This window comes from Mustelus asterias, unplaced genomic scaffold (assembly GCF_964213995.1).
Source record: "Mustelus asterias unplaced genomic scaffold, sMusAst1.hap1.1 HAP1_SCAFFOLD_218, whole genome shotgun sequence".
In the NCBI taxonomy this organism is placed as follows: domain Eukaryota; kingdom Metazoa; phylum Chordata; class Chondrichthyes; order Carcharhiniformes; family Triakidae; genus Mustelus; species Mustelus asterias.
The window spans coordinates 353,115-376,372 of record NW_027590203.1 but is presented as its reverse complement, the minus strand read 5'-3'; the positions used below and the strand labels follow the sequence as shown (position 1 = coordinate 376,372).

The 23,258-nt window shown below is 51.1% G+C and overlaps 1 protein-coding gene across 1 annotated transcript in view; it reads left to right on the top strand.

Moving 5' to 3' along the window:
• LOC144485766 (ankyrin repeat and fibronectin type-III domain-containing protein 1-like) overlaps positions 1–23,258 on the top strand; it is a 173,779-nt gene that overhangs the window by 136,605 nt on the left and 13,916 nt on the right. Inside the window, exons 13-16 of the mRNA XM_078203853.1 lie at positions 12,476–12,691; positions 15,338–15,504; positions 19,935–20,085; positions 22,053–22,212. Coding sequence (XP_078059979.1) covers positions 12,476–12,691; positions 15,338–15,504; positions 19,935–20,085; positions 22,053–22,212 — 694 coding nt within the window. The remainder of the gene's footprint in view (positions 1–12,475; positions 12,692–15,337; positions 15,505–19,934; positions 20,086–22,052; positions 22,213–23,258) is intronic.

The following is a 23,258-nucleotide window of genomic DNA, read 5'->3' as shown; positions in this document are numbered from 1 at the left end:
TGAAGTTTAGTCCGAGAAGTATTGGCGCGCAAAGGTACGGCAACACTAGGAGCTTGAAACGCTCGTAAACTGTGCCTTGCACCGTTAAAGTTACCACGCAACTCCCTAGCACGGTGACAGACCGGGACCTTGATGCCATAGAAATTGTCTGTTTGACAGGTTGAATCCGGAGTCCACACCGCTTCACAGCGTCTGGGTGGATAAAGCTCTCAGTGCTCCCGCTGTCAAACAGACAATAAATCAAGTGGTCATTTACCTGAATGTCCATCATAGATTTGTCAAGTCTATGAGGCTTGGCCTGGTCCAGGATGATCGACGCCACCGTTGGTTCATGAGTGCCACTGCAGGCAGCTGAAATTGACGAGGATGACCCCTGCTGGCCGTTCGCGGTCGGTGCCGACCAACATGGCCGCTCCCATATGTCGCACGTGGGTGATGGCGCCAAACTCAGCGACCCCTGGTGGTCACACATCTCCGACTCCGTCGACCGTAATGGCGTCGTCCTGGCCTCGCACGTGGACGAAACCCTCGACGATTTCGACGACGAGGAACCGGGCTCTGAGGAATCGCAGGCCGCACTGCCGTTCCTAGATTTCGATTGGCACACTTTCGAATAGTGCCCCTTCTTACCGCAGGCGGAGCACAACACCGCTTTAGCGGGACACCGTTGCCGAGTATGCTTCGCTCCCCAACAGAAGTAACACCGCGGGCTGCCCGGAGCTGCTGCCGTCGTCTGGCCCGAGTGTGAGCACGCCATTACGCAGCATTTCGAACCCGAGGGACGAGGAGGGATTGGCGACTGCTCCTGCCACGTTGTCTCCACGTGGTCTTCAGGATACAATACTAGGCTTTTGGAGGCCGTCTCCAGCATCTCCGCTAGTTCTATTGCCTGGGTAAGGTCAAGGTTACCTTTCTCCAGTAGTTTGAGTCGAATGTCCGACGATCCGACTCCCCCACAAACGCATCTCGGGCGAGGTCGTTCATATTCTGCTCAGCCGACACAGCTTTGCAGTTACAGCCCCTGGCTAGCTGTAGGAGCTCGTTCGCATATTCCTCCATCGTTTCGCCAGACTGCCGTCGTCGAGTGGCTAAGAGGTAACGAGCGTGTATTTCGTTGGGCGGTTTGATATAACGCTTCTTCAGAAGCTCGAGGGCCTTTGTGTAATCGGTGGCCGCACGGATCGCGAGGTAGACAGTGTCGCTTACCCTCGCATGGAGGACCCGGAGTCTGTCATCATCGGTGGTGACCGCTGCGGAGGCTGCCAGGTAGTCTTCGAAGCACTTCAGCCAGTGGTCGAAGGTGTTAGAGGCGCCCACCGCACGTGGATCTAGTGTAAGGCGTTCAGGCTTCAGTATCTGCTCCATACTCTCTTTTTTTTTCTTCTTCGACGAGAGTTTATTTACAGCAAATAAAGTTGATGCGCGTTATCATACACGAGGCTTGATGCTCAGGAAATAAAGGCTTTTATTTGCTGTAACAAGGCAGCTACCAATTATGTACACGATCCCAGACTGAGGGGTCCCAGCCAGAGCAGGGACCTTTATACCTCTCCCAGGAGGCGGAGCCCGACTGGGATGTACCACAACACTACAATACAAAGGTGTAACAACCTCACCCTAACCCCAACAGCAACAAGTAGAACAACCCATCCCTAAACCAACAGCAACATATATACATACTTGTAGTACTGGCCAGACCCTGGCTCAGTACTATCTAGTGGGAACCAACGGTGGTTCACCACACCGTGCTAAAAAAAAATTGCCCCTTAGTGCCCTGAGATGGGTAGGTTAGAGGGATTAGTGGGTAAATCTGTAGGGATATGGTGGTAGGGCCTAGGTGGGATTGTGGTCGGTGCAGACTCGATGGGCCGAATGGCCTCTTCCTGTACTGTAGGGTTTCTTTGATTTCTATTTTTGATGATGTGGAGATGCCGGCGTTGGACTGTGGTAAACACAGTAAGAAGTCTCACAACACCAGGTTAAAGTCTAATAGGTTGATTTGGTAGCAAACGCCACTAGCTTTCGGAGCGCTGCTCCTTCGTCAGGTGAGTGGGATCTCCCACTCACCTGATGAAGGATCTCCCACTCACCTGATGAAGTAGCAGCGCTTCGAAAGCTAGTGGCGTTTGCTACCAAATAAACCTGTTGGACTTTAACCTGGTGTTGTGAGACTCCTTACCCTATTTTTGATAACAGCTTCACAAAGAATCTTCACTAAAACAGCCTCACATGGGCATCATTTTATTGATAGAGGGGGCCTGCAAAAGCCATTGGTATTTTATGGCCTTGTCAGTGAAGTTAACTGAATCTCTAAGGGATGTGGTCAACTCAACTTGCCTTCAGGATACTTCCCAATTATAGCCCTGATAAGTTTTGTTCATTGCCAACATAATGAAACACATGTATATATATATTGCTTATCAATCCAATGACTGAGCTTTTTATCACTACTCCAGTTTCCAGGGGTATCATCATGTTACCATTAATTCTTGTCAGTTCCCACTAAGTCTGTGTGTGAATTATAAGGAGAGGCTGGATAGACTGGGACTTTTTTCTCTGGAGCGTAGGAGGCTGAGGGGTGATCTTATAGAGGTCTATAAAATAATGAGGGGCACAGATCAGCTAGATAGTCAATATCTTTTCCCAAAGGTAGAGGAATCTAAAACTAGAGGGCATAGGTTTAAGGTGAGAGGGGAGAGATACAAAAGTGTCCAAAGGGGCAATTTTTTCACAGAGGGTGGTGAGTGTCTGGAACAAGCTGCCAGAGGTAGTAGTAGAGGCGAGTACAATTTTGTCTTTTAAAAAGTATTTAGATAGTTACATGGGTACGATGGGTATAGAGGGATATGGGCCAAATGCGGGCAATTGGGACGAGCTTAGTGGTTTAAAAAAAAAGGGCGGCATGGACAAGTTGGGCCGAAGGGCCTGTTTCCATGCTGTAAACCTCTATGACTCTAAGTCCCCTACCGTAGCTCTTTCATTCGCTGTGACATTAATATCTTTCTGACTCTGTTTTGATTAGAAACTGTGAAGGCAGCTTCATTAAAACTCACTCTTGTATCAGTTGTTTCTGATAAGGTGTCTGGTGAGGCAATTAATTCTCCTTAATGGCCTTGGGACTCCAAAAGTTGGGTGCTTTAAAGGAATGTATCTAACATATGTTTGGTATCAAAGGGGCACTCTGTAACTGTAAATCAAAGTTTCTTTGTTCAACTTATAAAAATGTATAGAGGATATATTTATGGACTAATTAAAGGTATTATACATATCTTTAAAACTACAAAGTATTTAAAACACCTCATTACAATTCCTAACAAACTTGCTCCCCATTGATTTAAAGTGAATTCTACATCTAAGTTGGTTAAACAAAAACCCCTAGCAGGGCCTGGCAATCTTATAGAAAGAAGTTTAACAACACCAGGTTAAAGCCCAACAGGTTTATTTGGTAGCAAAAGCCACACAAGCTTTCGGAGCTCCAAGCCCCTTCTTCAGGTGAGTGGGAGTTCTGTTCACAAACAGGGAATATAAAGACACAGACTCAATTTACATGAATAATGGTTGGAATGCGAATACTTACAACTAATCAAGTCTTTAAGAAACAAAACAACGTGAGTGGAGAGAGCATCAAGACAGGCTAAAAAGATGTGTATTATCTACAGACAAGACGGCCAAGCCCTTTTCCATTCTATCTTTCTGCTCCACCCCACTGGTATCTGTCTGCGTGGTGAGGAGTCACCTGACCTCCCCGCGATCATGCTAGGTTAATGCTCACTGACTCCCCAGCCAAAGGAAATTATTTATCCTCTTATTCACATTTACCAAAACTCTTCACTGTTTCAAAAATACTTTGTTTAATTGCAGTTTTAATCCAAAAAGAAATTAAGAACATAGTGACTGTCAGTGAATGTTTTCAAAGCTGAGGCCGATAGAGCTTTGACTGGTAGGGGAGTAAATCGGACGGCACGGACAAGTTGGGCCGAAGGGTCTTTTTCCATGCTGTAAACCTCGATGACTCTATATCGGCAGTAATGGGAAGTTGAGGCCGCAGTCAGTCAGATCAATGGCGATCTTATTCAATGATGTGGAGATGCTGGTGTTGGACTGGGGTAAACACAGTAAGAAGTCTAACAACACCAGGTTAAAGTCCAACCGGTTTATTTGGTAGCAAAAGCCACTAGCTTTCGGAACAGGCTGTTCCTTCGTCAGGTGGGTGGGAGTTCCCACCCACAACTCCCACCCACCTGACGAAGGAACAGCCTGTTCCGAAAGCTTGTGGCTTTTGCTACCAAATAAACCTGTTGGACTTTAACCTGGTGTTGTTAGACTTCTTATTGATCTTATCCAATGACAGAGTAGACTCGAAGGGCCGAATGGTCCACTCCTGCTCTTCATCCGTACGTTTGCATGTTTTATCGATGAAGACTAAGCAATATTTGTTCTTTATTTTCCATCTCCTCACACTCACACTGGCAGAAGGTGTTGGTCTACATTTTGTGGTTCTAAAATGGTGTCGAAACTGTCAGATAAATAAAAGCAAAATGCCGCAGAGGCTTGAAATCTGAGATAAATACAGGGAGTGCTGGAAAAATAATCAGCAGGTCTGGCAGCATCTGTGGAGAGAAGCGGAGATAACAGCCGGAATTTCCCAGCTGATTTAGCAACAGGGCAGAGATGGGAAGATATAACCAGAAAGCAAGATGTGAGATTCGGCACGGCGGTACAGTGGTTAGCACTGCTGCCTCACAGCGCCAGGGACCTGGGTTCGATTCCCGGCTTGGGGTCACTGTCTGTGTGAAGTTTGCACGTTCTCCCCGTGTCTGCGTGGGTTTCCTCCGGGTGCTCCGGTTTCCTCTCACAGTCCAAAGATGTGTGGGTTAGGTGGATTGGCCATGCTTAAATTGCCCCTTAGTGTCAGGGGAATTAGCTAGGGTAAAGGCATGGGGTTATGGGGATAGGGGCTGGGTGGGGTTGCAGTCGGTGCAGACTCGATGGGCCGAATGGCCTCTTCCTGCACTGTTGGGATTGCGTGAGGGGAATTTTCCCATCCTGCCTGCTGCAGGAATTGGAGAGGTGGCGACGGGAGAGGGGAGGGGACAGGACGGGCCTTGCAAACGTCCATTGACCTCAGGTGGGATTTTCCGGTTTTGGGGCGAGCACGGCCGGAAAATCCTTCCCAACAATTCCGCGAATATTCCAGGCTGGAGGACGGAAAATGGAAGAATTGTTTGGAACAGGAGGCAGAGGAGACTCTATGGGGAGAAAGCAGGGCAGTGGGTTTAGATTTGGATTAGTGTAACAAAGGGCCAACACAGACGCAATGGACTGAATGGCCTCCTCCTTGTGCTGTGAGGTTCTGCTTTGAGCTGAATGTGCCAGCGTCGCAGTTTATAGCTGGCACTGAGCTCACTCAAGCTGCTGGCATGGACCGCCACCAGGTGTCAGCCAGTGGTACTGCAGCCATTGACATTTTTGGATTGGTGTCTCCCCATCAACCCATGTGTCCCCCCCACCCCCCCCCCCCCCGATCCCATAATCCTTTCAAATGCTTTTGTAGCCTGTTCTAGCTGTTGAAACTCTGGTTTTTACCTTCCACGATCCCTAGTCCACGAGGGGCATCTCTTTCTGTTCGAGAGAGTTATATTGCGTTAGCAGGGGGCCCCTGGGGAAAGGCAAGCCAGTGAGCCTCCATGTGCTAGTATGGAGATTGATCCTGCGCCATTGCCATCACTCCACACCACACACACTTACTACGTAGCCTACTGAGCTAGCCACCACACCCCTGTGGCACGGTGGTTAGCACTGCTGCCTCACAGCGCCAGGGACCTGGGTTCGATTCCCGGCTCGGGTCACTGTCTGTGTGGAGTCTGCGCGTTCTCCCCATGTCTGCGTGGGTTTCCTCCAGGTGCTCCGGTTTCCTCCCACAATCCGAAAGATCGTGCTGGTTAGGGTGCATTGGCCGTGCTAAATTCTCCCTCAGTGTACCCGAACAGGCGCCAGAGTGTGGCGACCAGGAGAGTTTCACAGTAACTTCATTCTTGATTAATAAGGGGATCAGGGGTTATGGGGAAAAGGCAGGAGAATGGGGATGAGAAAAATATCAGCCATGATTGAATGGCAGAGCAGACTCGATGGGCCGAGTGGCCTAATTCTGCTTCTATGTCTTATGGTCTTATTGCAGTGTTAACTTGTGACAATAGTAAATGAACTCAGCCTGAGAACATTTCTCCTGTTCTCTGTTTTAAATCACTTACATTTAATCTTCTTCCAACATTCCCTAATTCCAGATCTCTCAACCCAATATTCCATTTGCTTTTTTGTAACCTTATTGAGTTTAGGAGTCCGGGGATAATGATGCAGCTATATAAGACCCTCGTCAGACCCCACTTGGAGTACTGTGCTCAGTTCTGGTCCCCTCATTACAGGAAGGATGTGGAAAAGATTGAAAGGATGCAGAGGAGATTTACAAGGATGTTGCCTGGATTGAGTGGCATGCTGTGGTGAACCATCGTTGGTTACCACTGGGGGTTGTTCTTATGTTACTGTTGGGTTAGGGTGTTGCCACTGTGGGGGTTGTATAATGTTGTTGGGTTAGGGTGTTTACCTGTGGTAAATGTTATTATGGCACATCCCGGTCAGGCCCCGCCTCCGGGGGAGAGGTATAAGACCCTCTGCTCCGGCAGGACCCCTCCAGTCTGAACTGGTGTACTCGTGTTAGTTAGTTCCATTGTTTGCTAATAAAAGCCTTCAATAGCTGAAGCCTTGTTCCACGTGCTTGATTGTCGCGCATCAATTTTATTAGCAAACATAAAACTCTCAACAGTAAAAAGGGAGTATGGAACAAATATTAAAACCAGAGCGTCTGGCGCTGGACCCACGTGCGGTCGGTGCCGCTAACACCTTCGACCACTGGTGGAAGTGTTTCGAAGACTACCTGGCAGCCTCTGTAGCTGTTACTACAGACGACGACAAACTCCAGGTCCTCCACGCAAGGGTAAGCGACACGATTTATCTTGCGATTCGTGCGGCCACCACTTACCCGAGGGCCATCGAGCTCTTGAAGAAACGATACACGAGACCACCCAACGAGATACACGCTCGTTACCTCCTCGCTACACGACGTCGGCAGTCGGGCGAAACCATGGAGGACTACGCCAATGAGCTCCTGCAGCTTGCCAGGGGTTGCGATTGTAAAGACGTATCAGCCGAACAATATATGTACGACCTCGCCCGAGATGCGTTCGTAGCAGGGGTAGGGTCCTCGTACATCCGGCTTAAATTACTGGAAAAAGGGAACCTCGACTTGACCCAAGCGATGGAGATGGCTGAGATGCTGGAAGCAGCGTCGAAAAGCTTGGCGCTGTACCCCGAAGACCACGTGGAGACAACGTGGCAAGAGCAAGCACAAATCCCTCTTCGCCCCACGGGCTCACGCTCCCATATCGATCCGACGACGGCGGCAGCTCCAGGCGGCCAGCGATGCTATTTTTGCGGCGGGGCCAAGCATTCACGGCAACAGTGTCCTGCAAAAACGGCGATCTGCAGTCAGTGTGGTAAAAAGGGGCACTATGCTAAAGTTTGCAGGTCGAAGCCCAAAAACGGCAGTGCAGCTTGTGACCCTCCAGAGCGGAGACAATCTCCTTCGGCGTCGCAGTACCCACGAGGTCCGACCACGTGCGAATCCAGGACGGCGCCATCGTGGCTGACGGAGGAGGAGGAAGACCACCAGGAGTCGCTACGTTTGGCGCCCTCGCCCACGTGCGATTCATGGGGGCGGCCATCATGGTCAACGACGACTAGGAGCGACCAGCAGGGGTCCTCAGCATCAACCTCGGCTGCATGCAGTGACGCCCAGGGGCCAACGGTGGCGTCGATCTCCCTGGACCAGACAAAGCATCACAGGCTTGATAATTCCATGATGAACATCAAGGTAAATGGTCGTACTGTGTATTGTCTGTTTGACAGTGGGAGCACCGAGAGTTTCATACACCCTGACACTGCAAAAAGGTGTGGACTCCGGGTTCTACCTGCCAAGCAGACAATTTCCATGGCATCACGGTCCCGGTCTGTACCGATCCAAGGACGGTGTATGGTAACCCTAGAGGTACAGGGCACAATTTACGAGCAATACAGGCTCCTTGTGTAACCGCACCTTTGTGCGCCAATTCTCCTCGGACTAAATTTTATGGTCCACATGAAGAGTGTGATCCTACAGTACGGTGGGCCACTCCCTTCACTGGCAGTAGGGAATCAGCCGCAGCCTCCAAATTGCCCAAAGCGCCCCGCATGCAATCTTTCCACACTAAAAATCACCACACCTTCTTTATTTAAGAATCTGGTACCAGGCTGCAAGCCCATCGCTACTAAGAGTAGGCGTTACAGCGCTGAAGACCGGATCTTTATCAGATCTGAGGTTCAGCGGCTCCTCAAGGAAGGGATCATACAGGCCAGTGCTAGTCCGTGGAGAGCGCAGGTCGTGGTAGTTAAAAGCGGGAACAAACCTCGGATGGTCATCAACTACAGTCAGACCATTAACCGTTATACGCAGCTGGATGCGTATCCTCTCCCGCGCATTTCTGATATGGTCAATCAGATTGCGCAGTACCGGGTGTTCTCTACCATAGACCTTAAGTCTGCCTACCATCAACTCCCCATCCGCCCAGAGGACCGACAATACACGGCTTTTGAGGCGGATGGTCGTCTATACCATTTTCTCAGGGTTCCATTTGGTGTCACCAATGGGGTCTCGGTCTTCCAGCGTGCTATGGACCGAATGGTGGACCAGAACGGGTTGCGGGCTACCTTCCCGTACCTGGATAACGTCACCATCTGCGGCCATGACCAGCAGGACCATGACACGAATCTCCAACACTTTCTGCGCACTGCATCTCGCCTGAATCTGACCTATAACAGGGAGAAGTGCGTATTCCGTACGCGCAGGTTAGCTATCCTTGGATACGTGGTGGAAAACGGGGTCATTGGCCCTGATCCAGACCGTATGCGCCCCCTTACTGAACTTCCCTTGCCCGCTAGCACAAAAGCACTGAGGAGATGCCTCGGTTTCTTTTCATATTATGCGCAGTGGGTCCCCAACTACGCGGACAAAGCTCGTCCGCTCATCAAATCCACGACCTTCCCACTCACGCCGGAGGCCCAATTGGCCTTCAAGGCTTTGAAAAGCGACATTGCGAAAGCCACGATGCACGCGGTGGATGAATCCATCCCTTTCCAGGTGGAGAGTGATGCATCTGATTTCGCCCTAGCCGCCACACTAAACCAGGCAGGCAGGCCCGTCGCGTTCTTTTCCCGCACCCTTCAAGGCCCCGAAATTCGGCACTCAGCGGTGGAGAAGGAGGCCCAGGCCATTGTGGAGGCAGTCAGACACTGGCGCCATTACCTGGCGGGGAAGCGGTTCACTCTGATCACGGATCAACGATCCGTGGCGTTTATGTTCAGTAACACGCAGAGGGGCAAGATCAAGAACGATAAGATCTTGCGGTGGAGAATTGAGCTCTCCACCTATAATTACGATATTATGTATCGTCCAGGGAAGCTCAATGAGCCCTCGGATGCCCTCTCGCGCAGAACATGCGCCATCATGCAGGAGGACCGCTTGAAGGCCCTCCACAATGACCTGTGTCATCCAGGAGTCACCCGACTCTACCACTTCGTAAAAGCCCGCAACCTGCCCTACTCGGTGGAGGATGTCAGGTCAGTGACGAGAAGCTGTCGGATTTGCGCGGAATGCAAACCGCACTTTTATCGACCGGACCGGGCACAATTGGTCAAGGCCACTCGCCCCTTCGAGAGGCTGAGTGTGGATTTTAAGGGCCCCCTTCCCTCAACGGACCGGAATGTCTATTTTCTCAATATAATAGATGAGTACTCCCGGTTCCCGTTTGTTGTCCCCTGTGCGGACACGTCGACTGCCACCGTGATTAAGGCATTCAGTGAGCTTTTTACCCTGTTCGGGTACCCCTGCTACATACATAGCGACAGGGGCTCGTCGTTCATGAGCAACGACTTGAGGCAATTCCTGCTCTCATACGGGATTGCCTCTAGTAGAACCACGAGCTACAACCCTAGGGGTAACGGACAGGTGGAAAGGGAGAATGCTACAGTCTGGAAGGCTGTCCTACTGGCGCTGAAATCCAGGGGCCTTCCAGTCTCCCGTTGGCAGGAGGTCCTTCCAAATGCGCTTCATTCTATCCGCTCCCTCCTGTGTACGGCAACCAATGCTACTCCCCACGAGAGGATGTTCTCATTCCCTCGGAAGTCGTCCTCGGGGGTCTCATTACCAGCCTGGTTGACGTACCCAGGACCCGTCCTTCTGCAGCGACATGTGAGGGCCCGCAGGTCCGACCCCTTGGTCGAACCGGTCCAACTCCTCCACGCCAACCCTCAGTATGCCTATGTGGCATATCCTGACGGGCGAGAGGACACAGTCTCCATTCGAGACCTGGCGCCCGCAGGGGACGTAGCAACTCCTGTCGCTCCCATACCCCCTGTCACGAATCCCCTATTACTTATTTCTTCCCTAGACGTGGCGCAGTCAGCACCGGGACCAGTGCATAACAGTTATACTCCCATGTACAGCTTGCCTGAGACTCGGAGATCGGCGCCACCACAGAAGGTTCCAGGATCCCCTGCACCATCGCCTCACCAGGGTCAACCGGCCCGGGAGTCCTCGAGGGGACAGCCGGACGCTGTTTTGGAGAGAACGCCACCGCAAGCACCTGCTCCGGTGTCGCAACCGGTGTTGAGGAGATCACAGCGACGGTGCGGTCCTCCAGACCGTCTGGACTTGTGAATTTTGTACATATATGACCTGTTTTGCACCCCGCCGGCCTTTGTTTTTAAAGGAGGGGTGAATGTGGTGAACCATCGTTGGTTACCACTGGGGGTTGTTCTTATGTTACTGTTGGGTTAGGGTGTTGCCACTGTGGGGGTTGTATAATGTTGTTGGGTTAGGGTGTTTACCTGTGGTAAATGTTGTTATGGCACATCCCGGTCGGGCCCCGCCTCCGGGGGAGAGGTATAAGACCCTCTGCTCCGGCAGGACCCCTCCAGTCTGAACTGGTGTACTCGTGTTAGTTAGTTCCATTGTTTGCTAATAAAAGCCTTCAATAGCTGAAGCCTTGTTCCACGTGCTTGATTGTCGCGCATCACATGCCTTATGAGGATAGGCTGAGGGAGCTCGGTCTTTTCTCCTTGGAGAGACGTAGGATGAGGAGAGACCTAATAGAGGTATATAAGATGTTGAGAGGCATAGATCGGGTGGACTCTCAGAGGCTTTTTCCCAGGGTGGAAATGGCTGCTACGAGAGGACACAGGTTTAAGGTGCTGGGGGGTAGGTACAGGGGAGATGTTAGGGGTAAGTTTTTCACACAGAGGGTGGTGGGTGAGTGGAATCAGCTGCCATCAGTGGTGGTGGAGCCAAACTCAATAGGGTCTTTTAAGAGACTCCTGGATGAGTACATGGGACTTAATAGGATGGAGGGTTATAGGTAGGCCTAAAAGGTAGGGATATGTTCGGCACAACTTGTGGGGCCGAAGGGCCTGTTTTGTGCTGTAGTTTTCTATGTTTCTATGTTTATCCCATTGGAGATGTAGCTTTTAATATCTGGTTAATTTAAACCCTCCCCCTCCCCCCAATTTCTCTGCTTTTTCACGTGAATCAGGTTTCCATCGTCCATCATTATTATTTTGTCACACCTCGTTGCAACGAACACAATTTTCTTTTTTTTAAACTCGTACACCATTCTCATACCAACCCCTGGTAACCCCCCTTACCCCAGGCAATGATTAATTTTGCCTCCACTTTTCGTACTGTCTGTCTACCTCAGAAGAGACCTTGTGGCGCGGTGGGTTAGTGTCCCTGCCTCTCAGCCAGAACCTCCGGGTTCCACTCCCACCCCGGGATGTTCTGGTTTCGGGGCGGCATGGTGGCACAGTGGTTAGCACTGCTGCCTCACAGCGCCAGGGACCCGGGTTCGATTCCCGGCTCGGGTCACTGTCTGCGCAGAGTCTGCACGTTCTCCCCGTGTCTGCGTGGGTTTCCTCCGGGTGCTCCGGTTTCCTCCCACTGTCTGAAAGACGTGCTGGTTAGGGTGCATTGGCCGTGCTAAATGCTCCCTCAGTGTTGCCCGAAGAGGCGCCGGAGTGTGGCGACTAGGGAATTTTCACAGTAACTACATTGCAGTGTTAATGTAAGCCTACTTGTGACACTAATAAATAGATTAAATAAATAATAAGCGTGGCTGGAAAATCCCGCCTCATGTGTCTAAAGTGCCTGTTTCCACAGCAACACGGGCTCCCAGAGTGAACTATAACACATCGTAGACTTGGCACGTTACTGGGACATGGGTTTGTGGTTTGGTCTCAGGTTTGTTAAGTTCTCAGTGAGCCAGGGTGTTCTCTCGAGCTTCTCACCAGCACCGGTGAAGGGGGGTTGACGTTCTGCCATTCTGTTCCGCAGGCTGCGCTGGGAACTCAGGACCTGGGCCAGGTGCACTTTGAACCCATCAAGGACAAGCTGGGCAATGTGTTGATTCTGACCATGAAGGAGCTGCGTCCGTCACAGGTGCTGGAGAATGTCCGGTGGATTGCACTGTCAAAGCTTCATAACTATCGGAAGTCTGTCTCTGCCTTCGAGAGCTTCACTGCTGTGGACCTGCTCTTCATGACTCTGAAGGTCATTATCTTAGCTACTGAAATGGTCAACGTTTGTCAGGATTAACAAGTGTTCCAGTTTCTCTATCATCCTCATTACTTTATCATTATTTCCCTCACTACCTCCCTCACTATCTCCTCACTATCTCCCTCATGGACTCCCTCACTATCTGCCTCCTGACTATCTCCCTCACTCTCCTTCACCATCTCCCTCACTCCCCCCTCACTATCTCCCTCCCTCACTATCTCCCTCCCTACCTCTCTCACTATCTCCCTCCCTCACTATCTCCCTCCCTCACTATCTCCCTCCCTCACTACCTCCCTCACCATCTCCCTCCTCACTATCTCCCTCACTTCCCCCTCACTATTTCCCTCACTATCTCCTTCACTATCTCCCTCCCTCACTATCTCCCTCACTATCTATCTCCCTCCCTCACTATCTCCCTCCCTCACTATCTCCCTCCCTCACTATCTATCTCCCTCCCTCACTATCCCCCTCATTCCCCCCTCACTATCTCCCTCACTATCTATCTCCCTCCCTCACTATCCCCCTCACTCCCCCCTCACTATATCCCTCACTATCTATCTCCGTCCCTCACTATCCCCCTCCCTCACACCTCACTATATCCCAGACAGTGTCGCACAGACAGTGACCCAAGCCGGGAATTGAACCCGGGTCCCTGGCGCTGTGAGGCGGCAGTGCTAACCACTGTGCCACCGGTGCCACCCCCAAATCAGGAACTCGTGGTTTTACGAGAGGCTGATTTCCGGCAAGGCCAGCCTCTCACTGGAAGTGGGAGACAGGCGGAATAATTTATTTCAATATATTTAAATTTGAATTTCCATGGCATTCGTGAATCCGGCGCTCAGCCGTTCGGTCTCACTCGCCTTTATGGCCTCGTCAGGAAAGCTTCTCTCCGGCGAGGAAAACACCTGCTCCCCATGAACAAGGAACAGTCGTGTTGGCCTCGCCGGTGGAACCGGAGGCCTTTGAGGCTCCTCCCCCCCTCCCTGGGGAGACCGAGGGCAAAGGGGGCAAGTGGGTTTTCACCCCCAATCTTATGAAGTGCGTTAAGGTCGAAAACTCGCCCGAAAAACACATCGGGAACTCTCCCATTTTCACGCTAGCTGGACACTGAGAATTATTCTCATAGAATTCTGACCACTGACTCTGTCTACACTTCCCGTTGCCTCGGCAAAGCAGCCAGCATAATTAAGGACCCCACGCACCCCGCACATTCTCTCTTCCACCTTCTTCCGTCGGGAAAAAGATACAAAAGTCCGAGGTCACGTACCGACCGACTCAAGAACAGCTTCTTCCCTGCTGGTGTCAGACTTCTGAATGGAGCTACCTCACTTTAAATTGATCTTTCTCTACACCCTAGCTATGACTGTAACACTACATTCTGCACACTCTCCTTTCCTTCTCTATGAACGGTATGCTTTGTCTCTACAGCGCACAAGAAACAATACTTTTCACTGTGTGTTAATACATGTGACAATAATAAGAAATGTCAGAGTGTTGGTTCCGGCGAGAAAAACGGTGTGTTTCTCTCCCAATCCGACCACTCTGTCACAAAGAATTAGGTGGATGTGTTTCACGCTATTGTGTAGTGGGGGGATGGCGGGGGGGGTGGGGGGGGTGGGGGTGTTGCAGGGGGCAACTTGCCAGCAAAGCCTGGCTGCACTGAGATCAGGACGTCAATCAGACCAAAACATGACTTTCTACCCACTCCACTATGGTGGCCTCCTCCTCCCCCCCCCCCCCCCCCCAACCCACCCCCCCCCCCCCCCCCCCCCCCACCACCCCCGCCACCTCCCGCAATCAGAGCTGGCACTCACTCCTGGCACACCACCCACAATCGCCCCACAACAGTCAATGCCGGCACCCCTTCCTTCCCCCAATCATCGAACGCCTTGCACCCGCCCCCCCCCACCCCAAACCCCCACCCAAACTGCCATTGCCAGCACCCACCCCAGCTCCGATATCCTCTCCCCTCCCCCCACCACCACGAATAAAAGAGTCCTTCCCCCCCACTCCCTGCAGCCTTCCCCCCATAAGGCTCTCACTGTAGTCCGCTCCTGGCACTGCCCCCCTGGCACAGATTGGCACTGCCTTTCCCCTGGGAGCTATACTCACCTTTACACCCCCGGGGTAATCCCAGGACAAGTTCACGTCTGGGTGACATGTTCCACTTCTGGTGATCTAGATTATAATGAGCGCTGCATAATTCTTCAGGCCAGGATGAGCGTGTAACCCTGTTTTGTGCAGTAGAATCATAGAATCACTACAGTGCAGAAGGAGGCCATTCGGCCCATCGTGTCTGCACTGACAACAATCCCCCCCAGGCCCTATTCCCGTAACCTCACGCATTTACCCAGACACTAGCATCAATTTAGCATGGCCAATCACCCTAACCTGCACACCTTTGGAGTCTGGGAGGAAACCGGAGTGCCCGGAGGAAACCCACGCAGAAACGGGGAGAATGTGCAGACTCCGCACAGACAGTGGTCCAAGCCAGGGATTGAACCCGGGTCTCTGGCGCTGTGAGGCAGCAGTGCTAACCACTGTGCCACCGTGCCGCCCAATGAATGAGGTGAAGGAGTCTCTGATTTATTTGTTAACAAGAATACATCACGTTGACCTTTTATTTTTGTTCTTCTCCAGGAGAAACTGGACTGTCACCTGCGAATCAACCGGGCCTTACCTCCAGGACTCTACCTCGGATACCTAAAACTCTGCAGCTCTGTAGATCAGATCAAAGTCCTGGTGCCTTACAAGGTGCCCAACATTCTCTGTCACACCAAGATACGGGACAACAAGAATGTATCCAGGTATTGGGAATGGTTGGGGTTTTTCTCTTTCCAATCTCAGACCGTCAGTTCCACAGTCTCCACCTCTCTTTAGAACATAGAACATAGAACAGTACAGCACAGTACAGGCCCTTCGGCCCTCGATGTTGTGCCGAGCTTTGTCCGAAACCAAGATCAAGCTATCCCACTCCCGATCATTTTGGTGTGCTCCATGTGCCTATCTAATAACCGCTTGAAAGTTCCTAAAGTGTCCGACTCCACTATCACTGCAGGCAGTCCATTCCACACCCCAACCACTCTGAGTAAAGAACCTACCTCGGACATCCCTCCTATATCTCCCACCATGAACCTTACAGTTATGCCCCCTAGTAACAGCTATATTCACCTGAGGAAATAGTCTTTGAACGTCCACTCTATCTATCCCCCTCATCATCTTATAAACCTCTATTAAGTCGCCTCTCATCCTCCTCCGCTCCAAAGAGAAAAGCCCTAGCTCCCTCAACCTTTCCTCATAAGACCTACCCTCCAAACCAGGCAGCATCCTGGTAAATCTCCTCTGCACTCTCTCCAATGCTTCCACATCCTTCTTATAGTGAGGTAACCAGAACTGCACACAATATTCCAAATGTGGTCTCACCAAGGTCCTGTACAGTTGCAGCATAACCCCACGCCTCTTAAACTCAAACCCCCTGTTAATAAACGCTAACACATTATAGGCCTTCTTCACGGCTCTATCCACTTGAGTGGCAACTTTCAGAGATCTGCAGATATGAACCCCAAGATCTCTCTGTTCCTCCACATCCCTCAGAACCCTACCTTTGACCCTGTAATCCGTATTCAAATTTGTCCTACCAAAATGAATCACCTCGCACTTATCAGTGTTAAACTCCATCTGCCATTTTTCGGCCCAGCTCTGCATCCTATCTATGTCTCTTTGCAGCCTACAACAGCCTTTCCTCAACCTTTCTCAATCTCAATCTTTCCTCAATCCCATTCTGCTTCGCTCCGATATTGATCCCACCTCCTTTGGTTGCCCCCGCAGTGTCTCAGTCCCTCATACTCTGACCTTAATTACTGCCCACCCTCACCCCGTCCCATTGGACAGTGTTTCATAGTTCATAGAAGATCGTAGAATCCCTACAGTGCAGGAGGAGGCCATTCAGCCCATCGAGTCTGCAACGATCACAATCCCACCCAGCCCCTATTCCCGTAACCCCATATATTTACTCTGTTAATCCCACTGACTAAGGTCAACTTCGCATGGCTAATCAACCTAACCCGCACATCTTTGGAGTGTGGGAGGAAACCGGAGCACCCAGAGGAAACCCACGCAGACACGGGGAGAATGTGCAAACTCCACATAGCCAGTGACCCGAAGCCGGAATTGAACCCGGGTCCCTGGCACTGTTAGGCAGCAGTGCTAACCACAGTGCCACCGTGCCGCCCCCTTCTCGCGAAAATCCCAGCCGAGGGTTGCCTAAGCGACGGGAATCTCCTGGGCATAACTTCCAGCAACCCAGACTTCAGCAATTGGCTAATGGAAAGTGTTTCTGCTTTAGGATTGGTGTGGGGGTGTGTCGGATCTCTTAGTACTGAGGTGCCTTCTCAATCCAGGAATGACAAGCTTGATGTATGAGGAACGGTTGAGGATTCTGGGTCTGTACTCGATGGAGTTTAGATGGATGAGGGGGGTTACAGGAAAACTTACAGGATACTGAAAGGCCTGGATAGAGTGGACATGGAGAGGATGTTTCCACTAGTAGGAGAGACTAGGATCCAAGGGCACAGCCTCAGAATAAAGGGACAACCCTTTAGAACCGAGATGAGGAGGAATTTCTACAGCCAGAGAGTGGTGAATCTGTGGAACTCTTTGCCGCAGAAAGCTGTGGAGGCCAGGTCATTGAGTGTCTTTAAGACAGAGATAGATAGGTTCACGATTAATAAGGGGATCAAGGGTTACGGGGAAAAGGCGGGAGAATGGGGATGACTATATCAGCCATGATTGAACAGTGGAGCAGACTCGATGGGCCGAATGGCCTAATTCTGCTCCTATATCTTATGGCCTTATGGTCTCCTCAAGAACTACCCCACAGCCAGGTATCAGGGAATACAGATCTTTGTTCAGTCTACTCGCTCCACACTTCAAATGTTGACATTCCGGGCAATTCCAAACTAGCTCATCCCAGGTCACATGACATAGAATCCCCACAGTGCAGAAGGAGGCCATTCGGCCCATCGAGTCTGCACCGACCACAATCCCACCCAGGCCCGATTCCCATAACCCCACATATTTGCCCTGCGAATCCCCCTGACACTAAGGGACAATTTAGCATGGCCAATCCACCTAACCCACACATCTTTGGAGTGTGGGAGGAAACCGGAGCACCCGGAGGAAACCCACGCAGACACGAGGAGAATGTGCAGACTCCACACAGACAGTGACCCGAGCCGGGAATCGAACCCAGGTCCCTAGCGCTGTGAGGCAGCAGTGCTAACCACTGTGCTACCGTGCCGCCTGTGGGGAGAGAACGTTTCGAGTCTGGATGACCCACAGATCAAGAGGAACATTTTCTGCTGGCTGGGGAGTCCAGGACTTGGGGGACATTGGATTTGAGACAATGTTTACTATTTCAGACTTTTAGAAGAGAAATGAAGATTCGCTTTGTCTTCTGGGAAGGGTCTGTCAGAAGGGTCATCCAGACTCGAAACGCTGGCTCTATTCTCCCCCCAACAGATGCTGTCAGACTTGCTGAGACTATCAAACCCGTCTGGTTGGCCTCCCTGCCAGACCCACCTGGTTTGACCAACGTGTGACTCCAGGACCAGGCTAACTGTTAACTCCCCTCTGAAACGGCGAGCCACTCAGGTCAAGGGTAGTTAGGGATGGGCAACAAGTGCCAGCCCAGCCAACGACACCCTGACCCCAAGAAAGAAAAATTATCCCTCGATTAGCACGGCCAATGCACCTTAACCAGCACGTCTTTCGAACTGTGGGAGGAAACCGGAGCACCCGGAGGAAACCCACACAGACATGGGGAGAATGTGCAAACTCCACACAGACAGTGACCTAAGCTGGGAATTGAACCCGGGTCCCTGGCATTGCGAGGCAGCAGTGCCAACCCACTGTGCCACCGTGCCACCCCAGGTTTGTTAATGTTGCCTGTTAACTCATGAGTTGAACTTTTGTTCAAACACCTTTCCGCGTTGTTTTCCTACGATCATTAAGCGATACATTTGCCTCTTGCCCTCGGAGCACTCGGTCCAGACAATCACCCCCCCAGCTAACCTTCCCCTCCGACCAGCAGCCAAAATAACCCCAGACAAGCAAAGCCAGACAGGTCGTCCTCTGGGGAAGATTCTGATCTTTCTGCGTCGCTTTGTTCTTTGAGCAGTCTGGGAATGGGGGGATACAAACGAATGGTCTAGTTGGACCAAGGAGCGGCACAGGCTTGGTGGGCCGAAGGGCCTCTTTCCTGTGCTGTACTGTTCTTTGTTCTTGTTCTTTGCTTCCCAGTAGGGCACTGCAGATGAGTCTCACGGGTGAGTGTGCGACAGACACATTACAAGTGCTGTGCCTGCAGAGGTGTAAAGCAGACAGGCTTATAAACAGCGTTAGGCAGTGTGTGTCAAATATATACAGAGTAATCTCAATCCAGTCCAAAAGTGCTGTGCTGCCGTCCCTCACACCATCAGCGCTACACTTAACAGCTCAGTTTCACAATGTCTGCGGATGAACAGTCCATCTCAATCAAGACTCTTTTATATTCAACAACAGCAGTGCTCAGTGTCTGTCTCAGTGAGAGGTCTTTATTGAACTGATTGTAAGGTCATGGCACAGGCCGGCACGGTGGCACAGTGGTTAGCACTGCTGCCTCACGGCGCCAGGGACCCGGGTTCGATTCCCGGCTTGGGTCACTGTCTGTGTGGAGTCTGCACGTTCTCCCCGTGTCTGCGTGGGTTTCCTCCGGGTGCTCCGGTTTCCTCCCACAGTCCAAAAGACGGGCTGGTTAGTTGGATTGGCCATGCTAAATTCTCCCTCAGTGTTACCCGAACACTCGCCGGAGTGTGGCGACTAGGGGATTTTCACAGTAACTTCATTGCAGTGTTAATGTAAGCCTACTTGTGACACTAATAAATAAACTTAATCTTACAAATTTAAAGGTTAGGTGGATTGTCCATGCTATATTGCCCCTCGGTGTCCCATGATGTGTAGGTCAGATGAATTGGCCATGGGGTTAGGTGGAGGCCAGGGCTTGGGTAAGATTCTCTGACAGAGAGTCAGTGCAGACTTGATGGGTCGAATAGCCTTTTTTGCACTGTAGGGATTCTATGATGATTCTATGAGAGGTCATATGACTACAGCAAGCCAGATAGGACATGTAGTTACTGTTGCATTTCCCAAACCCAAACAGACTCCAGTGACGCCTCTCATCCCATTTTGCTGTTTGCAGGGAGGAGTGGGAGTGGTTGCGAAATGTGTCATCCCTGACTGATTCCACCAGCACAGAGGGGAATGCGGGGAGCTCGGTGTGTGCTTTCCTGGAAGGCCTACGTACAGCTGTGAAAACCCTCCTCCAACAACTGGACATGCCCCTGGGTCAGGTAACCAAAGCTGCCTCCAATTTACACACCGCAACTGGCACTTCCTTCGGCTGTCGGGGACAACTTGGGCTTTGGATGGGGGTGACGAGTTCAAAGGGATAGTCCATTTGAATGAACGGGAAGTCCACAGATCCTTGAAGGTGACGTCACAGGTGGAGAAGGTAGTGAATAAGGCATATGGCATGCTTGCCTTTATAGGACGGGGCATAGAGTATAAAAGTTGGGGTCTGATGTTGCAGTTGTATAGAACATTGGTTCGGCCGCATTTGGAATACTGCGCCCAGTTCTGGTCGCCACACTACCAGAAGGACGTGGAGGCTTTGGAGAGAGTACAGAGGAGGTTTACCAGGATGTTGCCTGGTATGGAAGGGCTTAGTTATGAGGAGAGATTGGGTAAACTGGGGTTGTTCTCACTGGAAAGACGGAGGATGAGGGGTGACCTAATAGAGGTGTATAAAATTATGAAAGGCATAGATAGGGTGAACGATGGGAAGCTTTTTCCCAGGTCGGTGGTGACGTTCACGAGGGGTCATAGGTTCAAGGTGAGGGGGGGGACGTTTAACACGGATATCAGAAGGACATATTTTACACAGAGGGTGGTGGGGGCCTGGAATGCGCTGCCGGGCAAGGTGGTGGAGGCGGACACACTGGGAACGTTTAAGACTTATCTAGATAGCCACATGAACGGAGTGGGAATGGAGGGATACAAAAGAATGGTCTAGTTTGGACCAGGGAGCGGCGCGGGCTTGGAGGGCTGAAGGGCCTGTTCCTGTGCTGTATTGTTCTTTGTTCTTTGTTCTTTGAGAGAGTAGGTCCTTCAGCATCTGAAAAGAGGGAGACAATGTCAAGGTAGAGAACTGGCATAAAGTATCCCTGAAATAATTCCAACCTTCTTTACTCCTGAAATCTCGCCCTCTTAAGGAAAAGCTGTTGAAGGTGGAAGTTGATTGAGAGTTTTGCCAGTGGATGGTAATCAAACGGGCTGCCTTGTGATAGTGTCGAGCTTCTTGAGACAGTAAGTAGCCTCACAACACCAGGTTAAAGTCCAACAGGTTTATCTGGTAGCACTTGGCCTTTAACCCAGTGTTGTGATGCACTATCAATCGAGCAAAGACTAGTTTGTATGCAAGAACAAATAGGCTTTTATTCGCAAAAGACTTGGAGCACACCCATGCTGATGAACTGGTCCAGAGACTGAGGCAGGGGGGTGGGGAGCAGTCACCTTTATACCTGGACCAGCGCGGGGGGGGGGGGGGGGGGGGGAGTCCCAGGCCGGGCCGGCAGGGGCATGCCCAGGCATGTCACACACACACAGGCAATAAGCTAACAGTGGTTTACCACATGTTGTGAGACTACTCACTGTGCCTACCCCAGTCCAACGCCGGCAACTCCACATCAGAACCTCTTGAGAGTCAGGGTGTAGATAGAACCAATCAAGCGGGGCTGCTTTGTCCTGGATGGTGTCGAGCTTCTTGAGTGTTGTTGGAGCTGCGCCCATCCAGGCAAGTGGGGAATGTTCCATCACACTCCTGACTTGTGCCTTGTCGATGGTGGACAGGGCAGTCAGGAGGTGAGTTACTCCCTGCAGGATCTTGTAGCCACTGTATTTATGGAGCTGGCTGTGGAGATGCCGGCATTGGACTGGGGTAAACACAGTAAGAAGTCTCACAATACCAGGATAAAGTCCAACAAATAAACCTGTTGGACTTTAACCTGGTGTTGTGAGACTTCTTACTTTATGGAGCTGGCCCAGTTGAATTTCTGGTCAATTATTGTCTTGTTAAAACTGTTGTGTTGTTAAAACTCTTACTGTGTTCACCCCAGTCCCAACGCTGGCATCTCCACATCACAATTACTTTCGGTCATACCCATCGATGTTCCAGCGTCATTCTCTCGCAGCTCATTGTATCTGGCCATGGAGGCTTCAGAGCACAGCTGTAACCTGACACTGTTCCATTGTTTTTTAGGCTGTGGATTTCCGTCTGTATACACAGGAAGTGTTGGAGTTTGGAGAGTCGGTCTGCTTCCTCTTGCTGCTGCCCCCCTCTGATGATGTATGCTCGGCCCCGGGACAGGATGGACATCCCGCGGGCTTCCTCACCCTGCCACTGCAGATCTTCGAGCTTGGTGGGTAAGGCCATTGGGAACTGTTCTACATCCACATAAAGGAGGAGGCCATTCAGCCCCTTGAGCCTGTTCCATCACTCAGTTGGAACAAGCTTCTTAGCTTCCATCCACCGGCCCTAATTCCATAATCCTTGAATACGCATTCCTAAACATGAAACTGGAAAATGTTGGATTTTACAGATGCCGAGATTGGCTAATGCAGCAAGAGATGGATCGACACAAGATCTCGTTCATCTGTAGGCTGCCTCTTTCTCCAAGGCAGGAAGGGCGGCACGGTGGCACAGTGGTTAGCGCTGCTGCCTCACCGTGCCAGGGACCCGGGTTCGATTCCCGGCTTGGGCCACTGTCTGTGTGGAGTCTGCACATCCTCCCCGTGTCTGCGTGGGTTTCCTCCGGGTGCTCTGCTTTCCTCCCACAGTCCAAAAGACATGCTGGTTAGGTGCATTCGCCGTGCTAAATTCTCCCTCAGTGTACCTGAACAAGCGCCGGACTGTGGCAACTAGGGGATTTTCACAGTAACTTCATTGCAGTGTTAATGTAAGCCTTACTTGTGACACTAATAAATGAACCTTACTTTAACTTTTTATATCAAGTAATTTTTGGTAGTTTCAATGCAGTTCGTGGTGCGCAGGGGCACAGAGCAAAAACAAAATCCCCAAATCCATACATCCCATCCAGGAATTCTGGATGGTCAGGGTAGAAAAGAACAAAGTGCCAAGCCGGCCCAGTTTGGAATGCTGTCCTGGAACTGGGGAAAGAGACACGTTTGTTAGTGTGGGATTGAGGGAGCTTTATCCCGCAACTAGCCACAGTATATCAGAAGGTAAAGAGGGTGGCACGGTGGCACAGTGGTTAGCATTGCTGCCTCACAGCGCCAGGGAAAGGGCGCAAAAAAGATTTTCAAGGATGCTACCAGGACTGGAAGGTTTGAATTATAAGGAGAGGCTGGATAGGCTGAGACTTTTTTCCCTGGAGCGTAGGAGTTATAAAGGGTTATAAAGGTTTATAAAATCATGAGGGGCTTGGATAAGCTGAATAGCCAAGCT